The 11,535-nt window shown below is 30.3% G+C and overlaps 1 protein-coding gene across 1 annotated transcript; it reads left to right on the top strand.

Moving 5' to 3' along the window:
* The first annotated feature begins 1,139 nt into the window (after positions 1–1,139).
* Positions 1,140–1,970, top strand: LOC127744901 (uncharacterized). Its single transcript, XM_052257746.1, has one exon. The coding sequence runs from the start codon at positions 1,140–1,142 to the stop codon at positions 1,968–1,970; it is 831 nt and encodes a 276-aa protein (XP_052113706.1).
* Positions 1,971–11,535: the final 9,565 nt, after the last annotated feature.

The raw sequence follows: 11,535 nt of genomic DNA on the forward strand, positions 1-11,535 counted from the left end.
TCTTTTAGTGATTCCCAAACTTTTGGTCTTCTACTCTTCTCATTTTAATTTTCTTTCCATACCAAAACAAGACATATGAAGAAAAACCATTGAAGAGAAGTGAACAACAAAATATTAACCATTGAATGCACAACAAAGATTCAAAGAGGTATATTTCAATTTTTTTTAAGTTAATGACAATGTCAAGTATTATTTACATTATTTATTTAAAATAATTAATTTATTTTTTTTTATAATGGACAGTGTTCAAAGATTGAAGTGAGGACAAAACTCAATAGAATTATTTTTTTGTGAGACTTGGAACAAAAAATAATCAGGTAAATCAATAACTTTATTTTTGGTTATTATATATTTGTGTTTCTAAAATTATTTGTTATTACTCAATAGGTTTAATATTTTTTTTAAGAAAATAATATATATGCAATTATTTTTGTTTTTTTTTGTTAGATAGTTCAAGTTAAGTTAAAAATGTTAAAGATGAAAACAATTCACTCATTTTTCAAGTGAAAAGAGAGAATATATGATGAACAAAATTCAGCTTCAGATTCTTTGAGTAATGTTCAAAATATTATTGAGCAACCTGTGACACAACTTGTTGAGCAAGATATTCAACCCCCTGCTTCCAAAATAGCAAGGACTGAAATAGATCAAGTTAATATTGATACATTGATGCGTGATTCCGGAAAGCGTCCGCAAATTTGGAATTATCCTATCAATCAACAAGATAAAATCCGTAGAGCATACATAAAGTTTGGACCATATCAATTTATTATGGATGAGTACCCTCTTTCTGGTCTAGAAAGTCATCCTCGTCGTTTCAAAGCTCATTGGTTTAAGAGTTTTTCTTGGCTAGAATATTCGCCAGAAGTGGATGCTGCATTTTGTCTTCCATGCTATTTATTTTCTAGAAAATCAAGTCCATTCACATCAGGAGGATTTCGCAATTGGAAAAAAGTGAATAATGGAAAGGATTGTGCATTTTTATCTCATGTGGGTAAATCTCTTAATTCTCCTCATAATATTGCTGTTAAGTCTTGTAAAGATTTGCTCATCAATTACAGCTAGCTCTTGTTGCTGCGGCTAAAGAAGTTGTTGATGTTCATGCTTTTTTTTTAAGTTTGAGTAATATTATCAATGTTATGTGTTCTTCTTGCAAATGCAATGATGAATTACGATCTGCTTATGCAACTGAAATTTTCCATTTAGTTGCAACTAATCAAATTGAAACAGGAAGGGGAGCAAATCAAATTGGCACATTAAAAAGATCAGGAGATACTAGGTGGAGCTCTCACTTCAACTCAATTTGTAGCCTTTTACGTATGTTTGGAGCAACAACTTCAGTTCTGGAAGATTTGGCTACTAATGGATCTACATATTCTCAACGTGGTGATGCTACTTATGCTCTTAAATCTTTATTATCATTTGATTTTGTTTTCATTTTGCATATGATGAAAGAAATCATGGGAATCACTGATAAACTTTGTCAAGCATTGCAACAAAAATCTCAAGACATTTTGAATGCTATGCATCTGGTTTCTAGTACAAAGTCATTGATTCAACAGTTAAGAGATAGTAGTTGGGGAGCACTTTTGGAGAAAGTTAGTTCTTTCTGCAATGATCATGCTATTCAGATACCTGATATGGGTGCTTCTTTTAGTGACATAATTCGGTCTCGTCGTAAAAAGGATGTTGTCACTGTTGAACACCACTATCGTGTTGACATTTTTACTAGCGTGATAGATTTTCAATTGAAAGAGCTAAATAGTAGATTTAGTGAGCAAGCAACCGAGCTCCTCATACTGAGTACATCTCTAGATCCTAAAGATGCTTTCAAGTTATTCAGTGTTTGCAACATATGCAATCTTGTAAAGAATTTCTATTCTTTAGATTTTTCTGAGCAAGAAAAGATTCAATTGGATTATGAGTTACAACATTATGAACTTGATGTGGTTAAAGCTCCAGATTTTTAGAATTTGTCTACTCTTGCTGAATTGTGTCAAAAATTGACAGAGACAGGAAAATCAAATATATATCCTTTAATTGATAGATTAATTCGTCTTGTTTTGACTCTTCCTGTGACAACAGCAACAACTGAACGGGCCTTTTCAGCTATGAAGATTATTAAAACAAGGTTTCGAAACAAGATGGAAGATGAATTTTTAGCAGATTGTATGATTGTATATATTGAAAAGGAAATTGCTTCAAAATTCACTTCAGAGATGATAATTGATGATTTTAGTTCCATGAAGCATCGTCGAGCAAGTTTAAAAATATCAAAATCTTAAAGTATGTAGTTGAACATTGACTTTTATATAATATAATTACTTTTTTGATATATATGCTACAAATCATATTTTGTTAATTTTTTGTTATATTTTATATTTAATTGGCCCCCCTCTTATGAAATTTCTGGTTCCGCCACTGGCCGCCACTATCCATTGATGATGCAAACGTATATACCCATGAACCTAGACAAAATTATTTTTAATTAATTTTTTTGTCATTAAATATTTTTTATTTATATAATACTACTGTATGTATTATTATGTTATAAAAGAATTTAACTATATCTAAATATTATTAGAATACTTGTTAATATTAGCGATATATAAAATTTTTTGTTAAAACACTAAAAGGTTAAGTTAATTATTATTATGTTTAATTTCAATTCATTTATTATTTTAGAAAATTTTAAAATTTGTAAATTAAGTTAATTATTACTAATACCGGATATATACTCGTTTAATTTGGATTATAACTTAATCCCACTTGCCACGTGTATTTTGCAGATGCTAATAATATTCCTAGATGCATGAATATTGTTGCACTTTTTCACTTTTTCAGATGCTAATAATTCCTAGATGCATGAATATTGTTGGACTTTTCCACTTTTTGGGTTGAATATTTCAAATTTGTTGGTACCATGTATCTTATAAGGGTCAAGACTCAAGACCAAGTGGCATTAATAATTAATACACATCCTGATATTACTGGTGCTGTCATAGTTGGAAGGAGGTAGCTGAGAAAGTGAGTTCAAGAAGTAACTGCTTAAAGGTTAAAAAAAAATTTATAATTAACAGTAAAAGTTAAAAACCATTTTTGTATTTCTTTATAATTAATTTTTGAAATTAGCTTCAAATTTCAAATATACTCAGTTATCAACCAAAAAAAAAAACTTGTAATAAAATTAATTAATTAATTAATTTCCAAAATAAACTTAACTAATTTTATTTAAAAATATGTTTTTCTTTGTTGTGATTCTAAAAAATAGAACTATTTTTATTAGGAGTATATTTCTTAGTTGCCTTCGGACTAAATTTTGGCAGTGAATGGACAATATTTTGATAGCGGTTCCCAGTTATAGTAATATGGGTTATTGATTTGCAAAGCCAATTTTTTGGAATTAATACTCAATTTAGTCCTTAAAATTTGAGTTTAGACTTAATTTGATTTTTAAAATTTTAATAGATTTAAATTGAATTCTAAAATTGGTAATTGTAACTTGCATTAGTTTTTGAGTTGATTTTCGTTAACGACATGTTAATTTGATACATTAATTTGTTGCGATTTGGATTTCTCATTCAGATTCTATACGATCGAGACCTATTAGAGCTTTTAAAAGCTTGATTGCTGTTCCAGAATTTCAACATTTTTAAATTGAACTTGTTATTATAATTTTTGTGAGGATGTTCAAAGTCTATGAAATGTATAGGAGGTCTGATATATTTCAGTCACATAAAATCTAAGCGAAAAATCTAAAACTTGACAAATTAATGTACAAAATCAACATATCATTCACAGATTAATATTATTGTAATATTTGATGTTCAAATTGAATTAATTATAATTTTAAAAATCAATTTAAATTTGACCTCAAATTTTAGAGATTAAATTAAATATTATCTCCAAATTTTTGTTTATGCATATATGTATGAAACCAAAGCAACATTCATTAGTTTAGACAAGGCTATCAAACGGATTAATTAGTCCAGTCCGTTTAAATTAGATTAGTTTGTCGTCTGAATTCACAGATTAAATGGATCCAGTCTATTATATATCAAGTAATTTTCGATTTCAATTTTTTTGGTTCGGCCTGTTTAATACCAAATTAACGAGTTATATAGACTGACTTATTTAACGTTTCATCTTTACAAGTCCAATTTTAAAAGCAAAAATACATTCATTTAATTCTTCAAACTATTATAGATCCAATAGACAGATATAGTCAGTTGCAATTCATGAAATTGATTAAAACGAGCAAGTAGATATTATTATCGACATTTGAAGTAAGTTAGAAAAAAAAAAAGAAAAATAAAATGCATGAAATATCTAGACTGAATCACCAAAATAAAAGAAAAAAAAGTTAACAACAATGAAGAATTTTGAAAAATATTACAAATAAGAATAAAACACACAATTTTTTATAAGAATTAGAGCAGTAGAAAAATCACATAAATTAGAAAATAGAGAAAAACTAACATACTAATATTTTTAACGTAGAAAATTTTTTTTAATGTGAAAAATAAAAATCATGAGTCACTAAAACTAGAAAATAGCTTTATTATGATAAAAAATAGAGTACAAAAGAGTAACAAATTGCTGCATAAAACTTGCATACAATAAGCCAAATAACCCAAGCATCAAAACTTACAAAACAAAAACAAGAAGATGAAAATACCACAAAAATAGAGTTGTTGTGCATGGCCACAATATCTCCAGCTACAGACATTGACCTGAAGATCCGAACGGTAAAAACAAAGAACCAGGTGTCTTAAACACTTTGTCCAAAATTAAGCTCGATCTAATGGTTAACGAATCTGCAATGACTAGTTTACAGAGACAACTTTGTATATGTACGAAAATAACTTTCTCTCCTCTTTTTTCTCTTGTATTTGGTGTTCTCTTACAAATAAGACCTCTCTTCTTCAACCCTAACCCACCTCAACCACTTCAAAGAGAACCATGGGCTCGAATACTAATATTTGACCTTTTTTCACATAGAAAGGGAGCTAAAAAACCCAACAAATGTGATGTTCTAAAAGCGTGCTAAGTTTAATGCAAAGAACTCGACATACTTTATGTAGTGTTTCATTCAATATTCTAAAAATCGGACTGGACCAGCCAGTCAAACCGGTTCAACCAAGAACCAGCGTGAAAAATGATCCAGCCCTCCTCTTAAAACTGCCAATCTCAGAAACTACTGAACCAGTCGGTTGGACCGGACCGAGAACCAACCGATTCTTGTGAAGCGGCGTCGTTTTCGTTATTTAAAAAAAAACCCCACTCCATGCGAGTCCCTCACCCAGTTAACCCCCCCAACACTCCTCCTTCGATACACACTCACCAACAAGCCCTAAGGTTCCCCAAAGTCCCAAACCAAAAACCCAGCTTCGTCAACGGAACCACCGCCGCCGTTCGCGGTTGTCGACGTTTCTGTAGCCTCCTCCTTCCTCTGTCCCAAACCCATACTGCCAGACCTTCTCTTCTAGCTTAGCACGTCGTCCGTTCCCCCGATGACTTTGTTGTTTGAGACTTCCAACTGCTGTGCCGTCATGTCGCCGTTATGTCTTCGTCGTCTCGTCATCGTCCTACTGTCAGTGGAAGGTTAGTGACACTGTTTAGCGATTTTCTTTTATGCTCTATTGAGTCTGTTTCAATGTTTTTATTTTGAATGTCTCTGATCAGTGATTTGTGATTTCTGAATCTGAAATTAATTAAATAATTGATTTAGTGTTGTTAAAATTATTGATTAAAATGGATTTGTTTTGCTGTTGTTGCCATTTTTTAATTTTTGAGTATGATATTTTTGAATTTTTGAAATATTTATTGATTTCAGGGTTTATGGTAATTATTTGTTACTGGTATTTAATTTTTGTTGCTAATTCTTTTTTATTTTTGGTTCTGTTAAGTTCTGCTTTTGATATTTGGTAATAGTGTTTATGATTGGGTTAATCATTCGACTATTCGAAAGCTGTTGTCTTTCACTGTGTTGTTGCCTTATTGATTTTAGTTATGGTCTTATGGATGATTATTTGATTTCTAGTTGTACTGCTGCTATTTTTAATTTTGATTTATTGATTTCAGTTATGGATGGAAGTATTACTCAAGAAGCAGTTGCTGATAACAATGCATCTGTGAGTAAGAATTTTCCTGCCAATCCTCCTAATTCGAATGATGCTACTAATCCTAATCCTCCTAGTTCTAACAATAGTCCATCACAAGGTTCTTCTAATTTACAAAAAAATAGATTTAGCTTGGAAATATGTTGCTCTACAAGTAGTGAATAAAAAATCACAATATCAATGTTTGTTTTGTCTACAAGTTTTTAACAGATGTGGAATTCACAGAATGAAGAAACATTTGGCAAAGATTAATGGAGATGTGAAAAAGTGTCCTAAAGTTCTGTATGATGTGAAAAAATAGATGGAAAGCTTATTGAAAGAAATTTAGAGCAACAAAAGCAAAAGAAAAAGAAAAATAAATTTCAGTGAAAAGGATGGTAATGAGATAGAGGATGCAATTGATGAAGCAATAACTCAAGAAGAACAACAGTGTAATTCGAGTTAGCAAGTGGTTGGAGGCAATCCAAAAAAGAAAGCCAAAGTGATTCCTCCTATGTTTGCACCAAGAACAACTTTAGGTGCTCAACCAAGTCTTAAAAGTATTTTTGCAAAATAAAGAGGCGATACACGAAGTTGATAAACGGTTTGCTCGGTGGCTTTTGGATTGTAGAATTCCCTTTAATGCAGTGATGTCGCCATTTTTTCAAGATATGCTGGATGGTGTTGTTGGTATTGGACCTGCTTATAAGGGTCCTTCTTATGATAAATTAAGGGTTCACTTGTTGGCTGATCTTAAAAGAGAATATCAAATGCTAGTTGATAGTTATAGGAGTGTATGGAGAGAAATCGGATGTACTCTCATGGCTGATAGTTGGACAAATCAAAGACAAAGAACATTGATTAATTTCTTGTTGTATTGTTCTAAAGATTTGTGCTTTGTGAAATTTATAGATGCTTCAAGTATGGTAAAATATGCTTCAATATTGTGTCACTTGTTTTCTGAGGTGATTGAATAGATTGGCCCTAATGATATTGTGCATGTTGTGACTGATAATGCGGCCAATTATGTTGCTATTGGTAGGCTTATCAATCAGAAATATGAGAATATCTATTGGTCACCATGTGCTGCTCATTGCCTTAATCTTATTCTAAAAGATATAAGCAGTATGGTGCGTATTTCTAACCTTGCATCAGTGCTTCAAAGATTACAGTATTTATTTATAATCATATGGTTTTCTTATCTTGGCTTAGAAAAAGACCTACTTGAAAATAAATTGTACGCCTTGGTGCAACTTGTTTTGCAACTGTCTTTATCACATTGAAGAGCATCTTTGATCATAAAGCAAATTTGCAAGAATTGGTTGTAGATTCATTCTTTATTAGTCAAAAATTAGGAAGGAGTGCTAATGGTAGGGTTGTGAGTGCTATTATTTTGGATAGAAATTTTTGGGATGATTGTTTTACTGTATGTAAAATTGTGGGCCCTTTGATTAAATTGCTGAGGATTGTTGATGTTGATGTTAAACCATCTTTGGGATGTGTATATGAAGGAATGATAAGTGCAGCAGATGCAATTAAAGAGATGTTTAAGTAAAACAAGACTGCATATCAACCATACACAGATATTATCAACTCAAGATGGGACAAGCATTTGAAGAAAGATATTCATGTTGCAGCTTACTTCCTGAATATTGCTTTCTTTTTTGGTGAAAATTATAAAGAAGCACCTGATGTTATGCGAGATTTACTTAATCTTGTTACCTTATATTGCAAGTGTAACAATTTAGATTCAGTTGAGGTAATGAAAGAAATACATTTATATAGAGATCGAAATGAAAGCTTCGATAGACCAGAAGCTATTCGAGCTGCAACAAAACTTAAGCCTGGTAAGAATATTTGTTTAATAGTAACTTGTTTTATGCTTTCATTTTCATTGTTGATATCTACTAATATGTTATGGTTTTATAATTGGTAGATGAATGGTGGAGGTTGTTCGGTAGTTTTGCTCCATGTTTACAAAAGATAGTTGTTCACATTCTTAGCCAAGCATCTGCTTCTTCTGGTTGTGAGAGGAATTGGAGTCTTTTTGAACATATTCATACAAAAAGAAGAAATAAGTTGGAGCATGATAGACTGAATGACATTGTTTATGTTACTTACAATTTGCGTCTTAAATCCAGGTAATATATATTTTGTGCAATATCATATTATTTCATGTGTACTTTATGATAACAAATGTGTAAATTATTAATTTTTTATATATTGTATTTAATTTTTTAGGAAGAAAAAACAAAAGAGAAAGCAAAAGATACAATATAATCCAATTGATTATGAAAGCATCAATTTAGTTGACTTTTCGGTGACAAAAGAGGTTGTAGAGAAAGAGCATAATCTTCTTAGTAATGTGGATGACTTATTGCGTGAGTATTATAGTTTATTTGCTGATGATTTGTTAAAATATTGCTAGTTTTTAATATAATGATAACATGCATATTTTATTAGGTGATATTGATGCTGATTTATATCAAAGTGGCGGTGGTAGTAGTGGTTTTTATGCTGCATCTCTTGATTCATATATTCAAGAGGGTGAAAATGAAGATGAAGATGAAGATGATCCCATCGAAGCAAATATGCAACAAGTTCTTGCGGATTTTCATGATTGATAAATCTTCATGATATTTAGATATTTCTTTTTACTATTTAACTTTTAAGATTGTATTTTGATAAGATCATATGGATTTTGTTGAATACATTTCATGTAATGTTTTAAATTTGAAAGATATTTTAAGATTTATATTAGACTATAATTATATTTTAGGATATTTATTTATAATTTATTTATTATTTTATTCTAAAACAGTTTTTTCAGTTAAACTATAGTTAGATTGGTTGGACCAATAAACCAATAAATCAGTGACTAGAGCGATTCAATGACCGATCCAGTTTTTTGAACCTTGGTTTCACTTCCATTTATTTGTCCATGAAAAACTACATGAAGAATGTAGTATTTTATTTTATCTCAATTTGCAAGTATTCTATTCATAAAAAAAATATATATTACATAATTGTTCATTGCAACATGAGTAAATTAGTTGTGACACCTAACTTACTCTATATATTTATGTTAATAGATTTTTTTTTACATTATAACATCTCATATTGAATTGTCTATCACTAATACCACAAAATGATAAATCAATTTTTATACAGTATTAATATTAATTGATGTACTGTATAAAAAAATTAATTTAAAAGTTTAAATAATAAATTATAATGTATTTTTTTTTGCTATAAATACACTACAAGATTTTTATTAATTGGTGGAAGTTTTATAGTGGAAGTTTTTGAAAACCTCCTTAATATTATTTATTTGCAGCAATTTGTAAAACCCCCTTAAATAACTTTGAACATCTTAAAATAGCTACAGACCCAAAGACCCACCCAACGCTCAAAGCCCATACCAAAGTAGGGGAAGTGAACGAGACCTGCTAATTGAAACCTTGAATTGTAGTCGCCAACATTGCCGTCACCGTCGCTGCCACCGCCACTACCACTGGCCACCATAGCCTTTCATCTCTTTGCCGCTAGCGCCAATGCCACCACGTGCTTCGACAATCTCTTTTCTCGTTGTCTTTTTCGTCGACGCGTCTCCTGAGGTCGCGACAGTAATTTTTGAAATCTCCTTCTGCATTCTTTTATGCATTCTTATGGAATCTTTTTTTCTTTTTGTTAATTTTGTGATTTCCTCCACATTAATTTAGTTTGATTGATTACTCCTCTAATTTGGAATTTGGCTTGTTATTTTTGCGATTATTCAGTAACTTGATCGTAATACAATTAGTATTGATACTTTTGCTTACTAATTTTGCGACGAAATTTTTGTTATAATGCAAGGAAGGAATTTGGTTCAGACACTATTGAAATTTTGAGAATTCAAAGCTAATGTGTGATAACATCTTAAGTGGAGGAAGGAATTCGGTTCAGACACTATTGTAGAGGTATTTCTTTGAATTCATTAGATATGTCATATTATCATGCTTAATTGTTAGTTTAAGTTAGGGTGTATTGTTGTATAGGACTTTGATTTCAAGGAAATCAATGAAGTGATAAGCCTGTCTTTCTATTCTGTGAATGCTCGCTGTTTTTGTTTCCTTATCTATGTTAAATTTCAAACATAGATGAACTGTGGACACTTTCTACACCATGCTAATACTCATGATGCTTAGTTATGTTTATGTAAGTTTTAACATAAGTAGTTAATTTTAAGATTATTAGATTGCCACTACTTTTACCTATGCTGATGCATGATTGCTTATCTATTGTCGCTAATTGCATGGGAATTCATTTTACCTATGTTGATGCATGATTGCTTTAATCCTTCTTTAAAGACCTGATTGTTAATTTGTTGTCCTCGTTGCTTTCTTTTTTTTCCCCCTTATATATGAATTGAAGCTTGCATCTCTTGTCCTTCCAAAAAAGATGATTATCTATAGTTCTCTTTGAAATCTAAATTGCATGATGACAGTATTCTCTCTTTGTTTTGCTGACTTTTCAATTTTAGTTACATATTTATATGAGGTTGGTTTTATTTCAATTAATACTTTTGTCTCAATTTACTTTCTATTAATGAATTAAGTATGTCCATTTTAGAATCACGTTAATTTAGGAAGAATTACTTAAAAATTTGTAACATATATAGTGCATATGTCTTTTGTATGTCTTAGCAAAAGATGAACAAATTATTAAATGGCTTTCTAATGTTAATTATGAGACAATCTGATAGTTAATTGTCATGTGTAATATTGTTATAAAGGGTCTTGATTGATAATATCTTCTATAAAATTTTTGACATACTGGATAATACAAGTGGTTGAGCCATAGGCGAACATCACTTGTGAAATTAATGATTTTTTTTAAATTGGTATTATCAGTGGACATTTTCCTACTTTAAATCTTTACTTTTATAAGGTAAAGTTTAAATTAACAATATATTAACAGGGCAAAAGCTACACCTTACTGAATTTTAAATTCAAGTTAAAAATTTTCTCTTATTAGAATTTGTAGCACTATTAACTTGTGTTTATATCTTACTAGATTATATACAAAGTGGTCTTGACCATGGTCCCTAGGATTATTAAAGGAATTATATTCTTTTTTTTTTTAATCATTTCCATGCTATTAGTATTGATTCCAAATTAGTCAAGGAATTGAATTTAGTTTCTCAAATAATTTAATTCTACGATGATATATTAAATTGATTGTTAGTTCTATATTATCTTCATGACTGGGATTTTTGGCTCCTCCTCCTTCCAATATTAAACCTGTAGTTTTGCCAATTGAAAAATGCATAATGAATTAATTATATGTATTGCTTAAGAGAAATGGTATTTTTTGCTCTGAATCCATAATTGTAATTCCTGTCAAATGTTGGTGTTGGTATTTTTCTTCCAAGCAACTTACGACATGCTTTTGA

The sequence above is a fragment of the Arachis duranensis genome, chromosome 2, assembly GCF_000817695.3.
Source record: "Arachis duranensis cultivar V14167 chromosome 2, aradu.V14167.gnm2.J7QH, whole genome shotgun sequence".
NCBI lineage: Eukaryota > Viridiplantae > Streptophyta > Magnoliopsida > Fabales > Fabaceae > Arachis > Arachis duranensis.

Excerpts from the sequence above, each read along its gene's own strand:
- LOC127744901 (XM_052257746.1), top strand. The coding sequence starts at position 1,140 with ATGTGTTCTTCTTGCAAATGCAATGATGAATTACGATCTGCTTATGCA.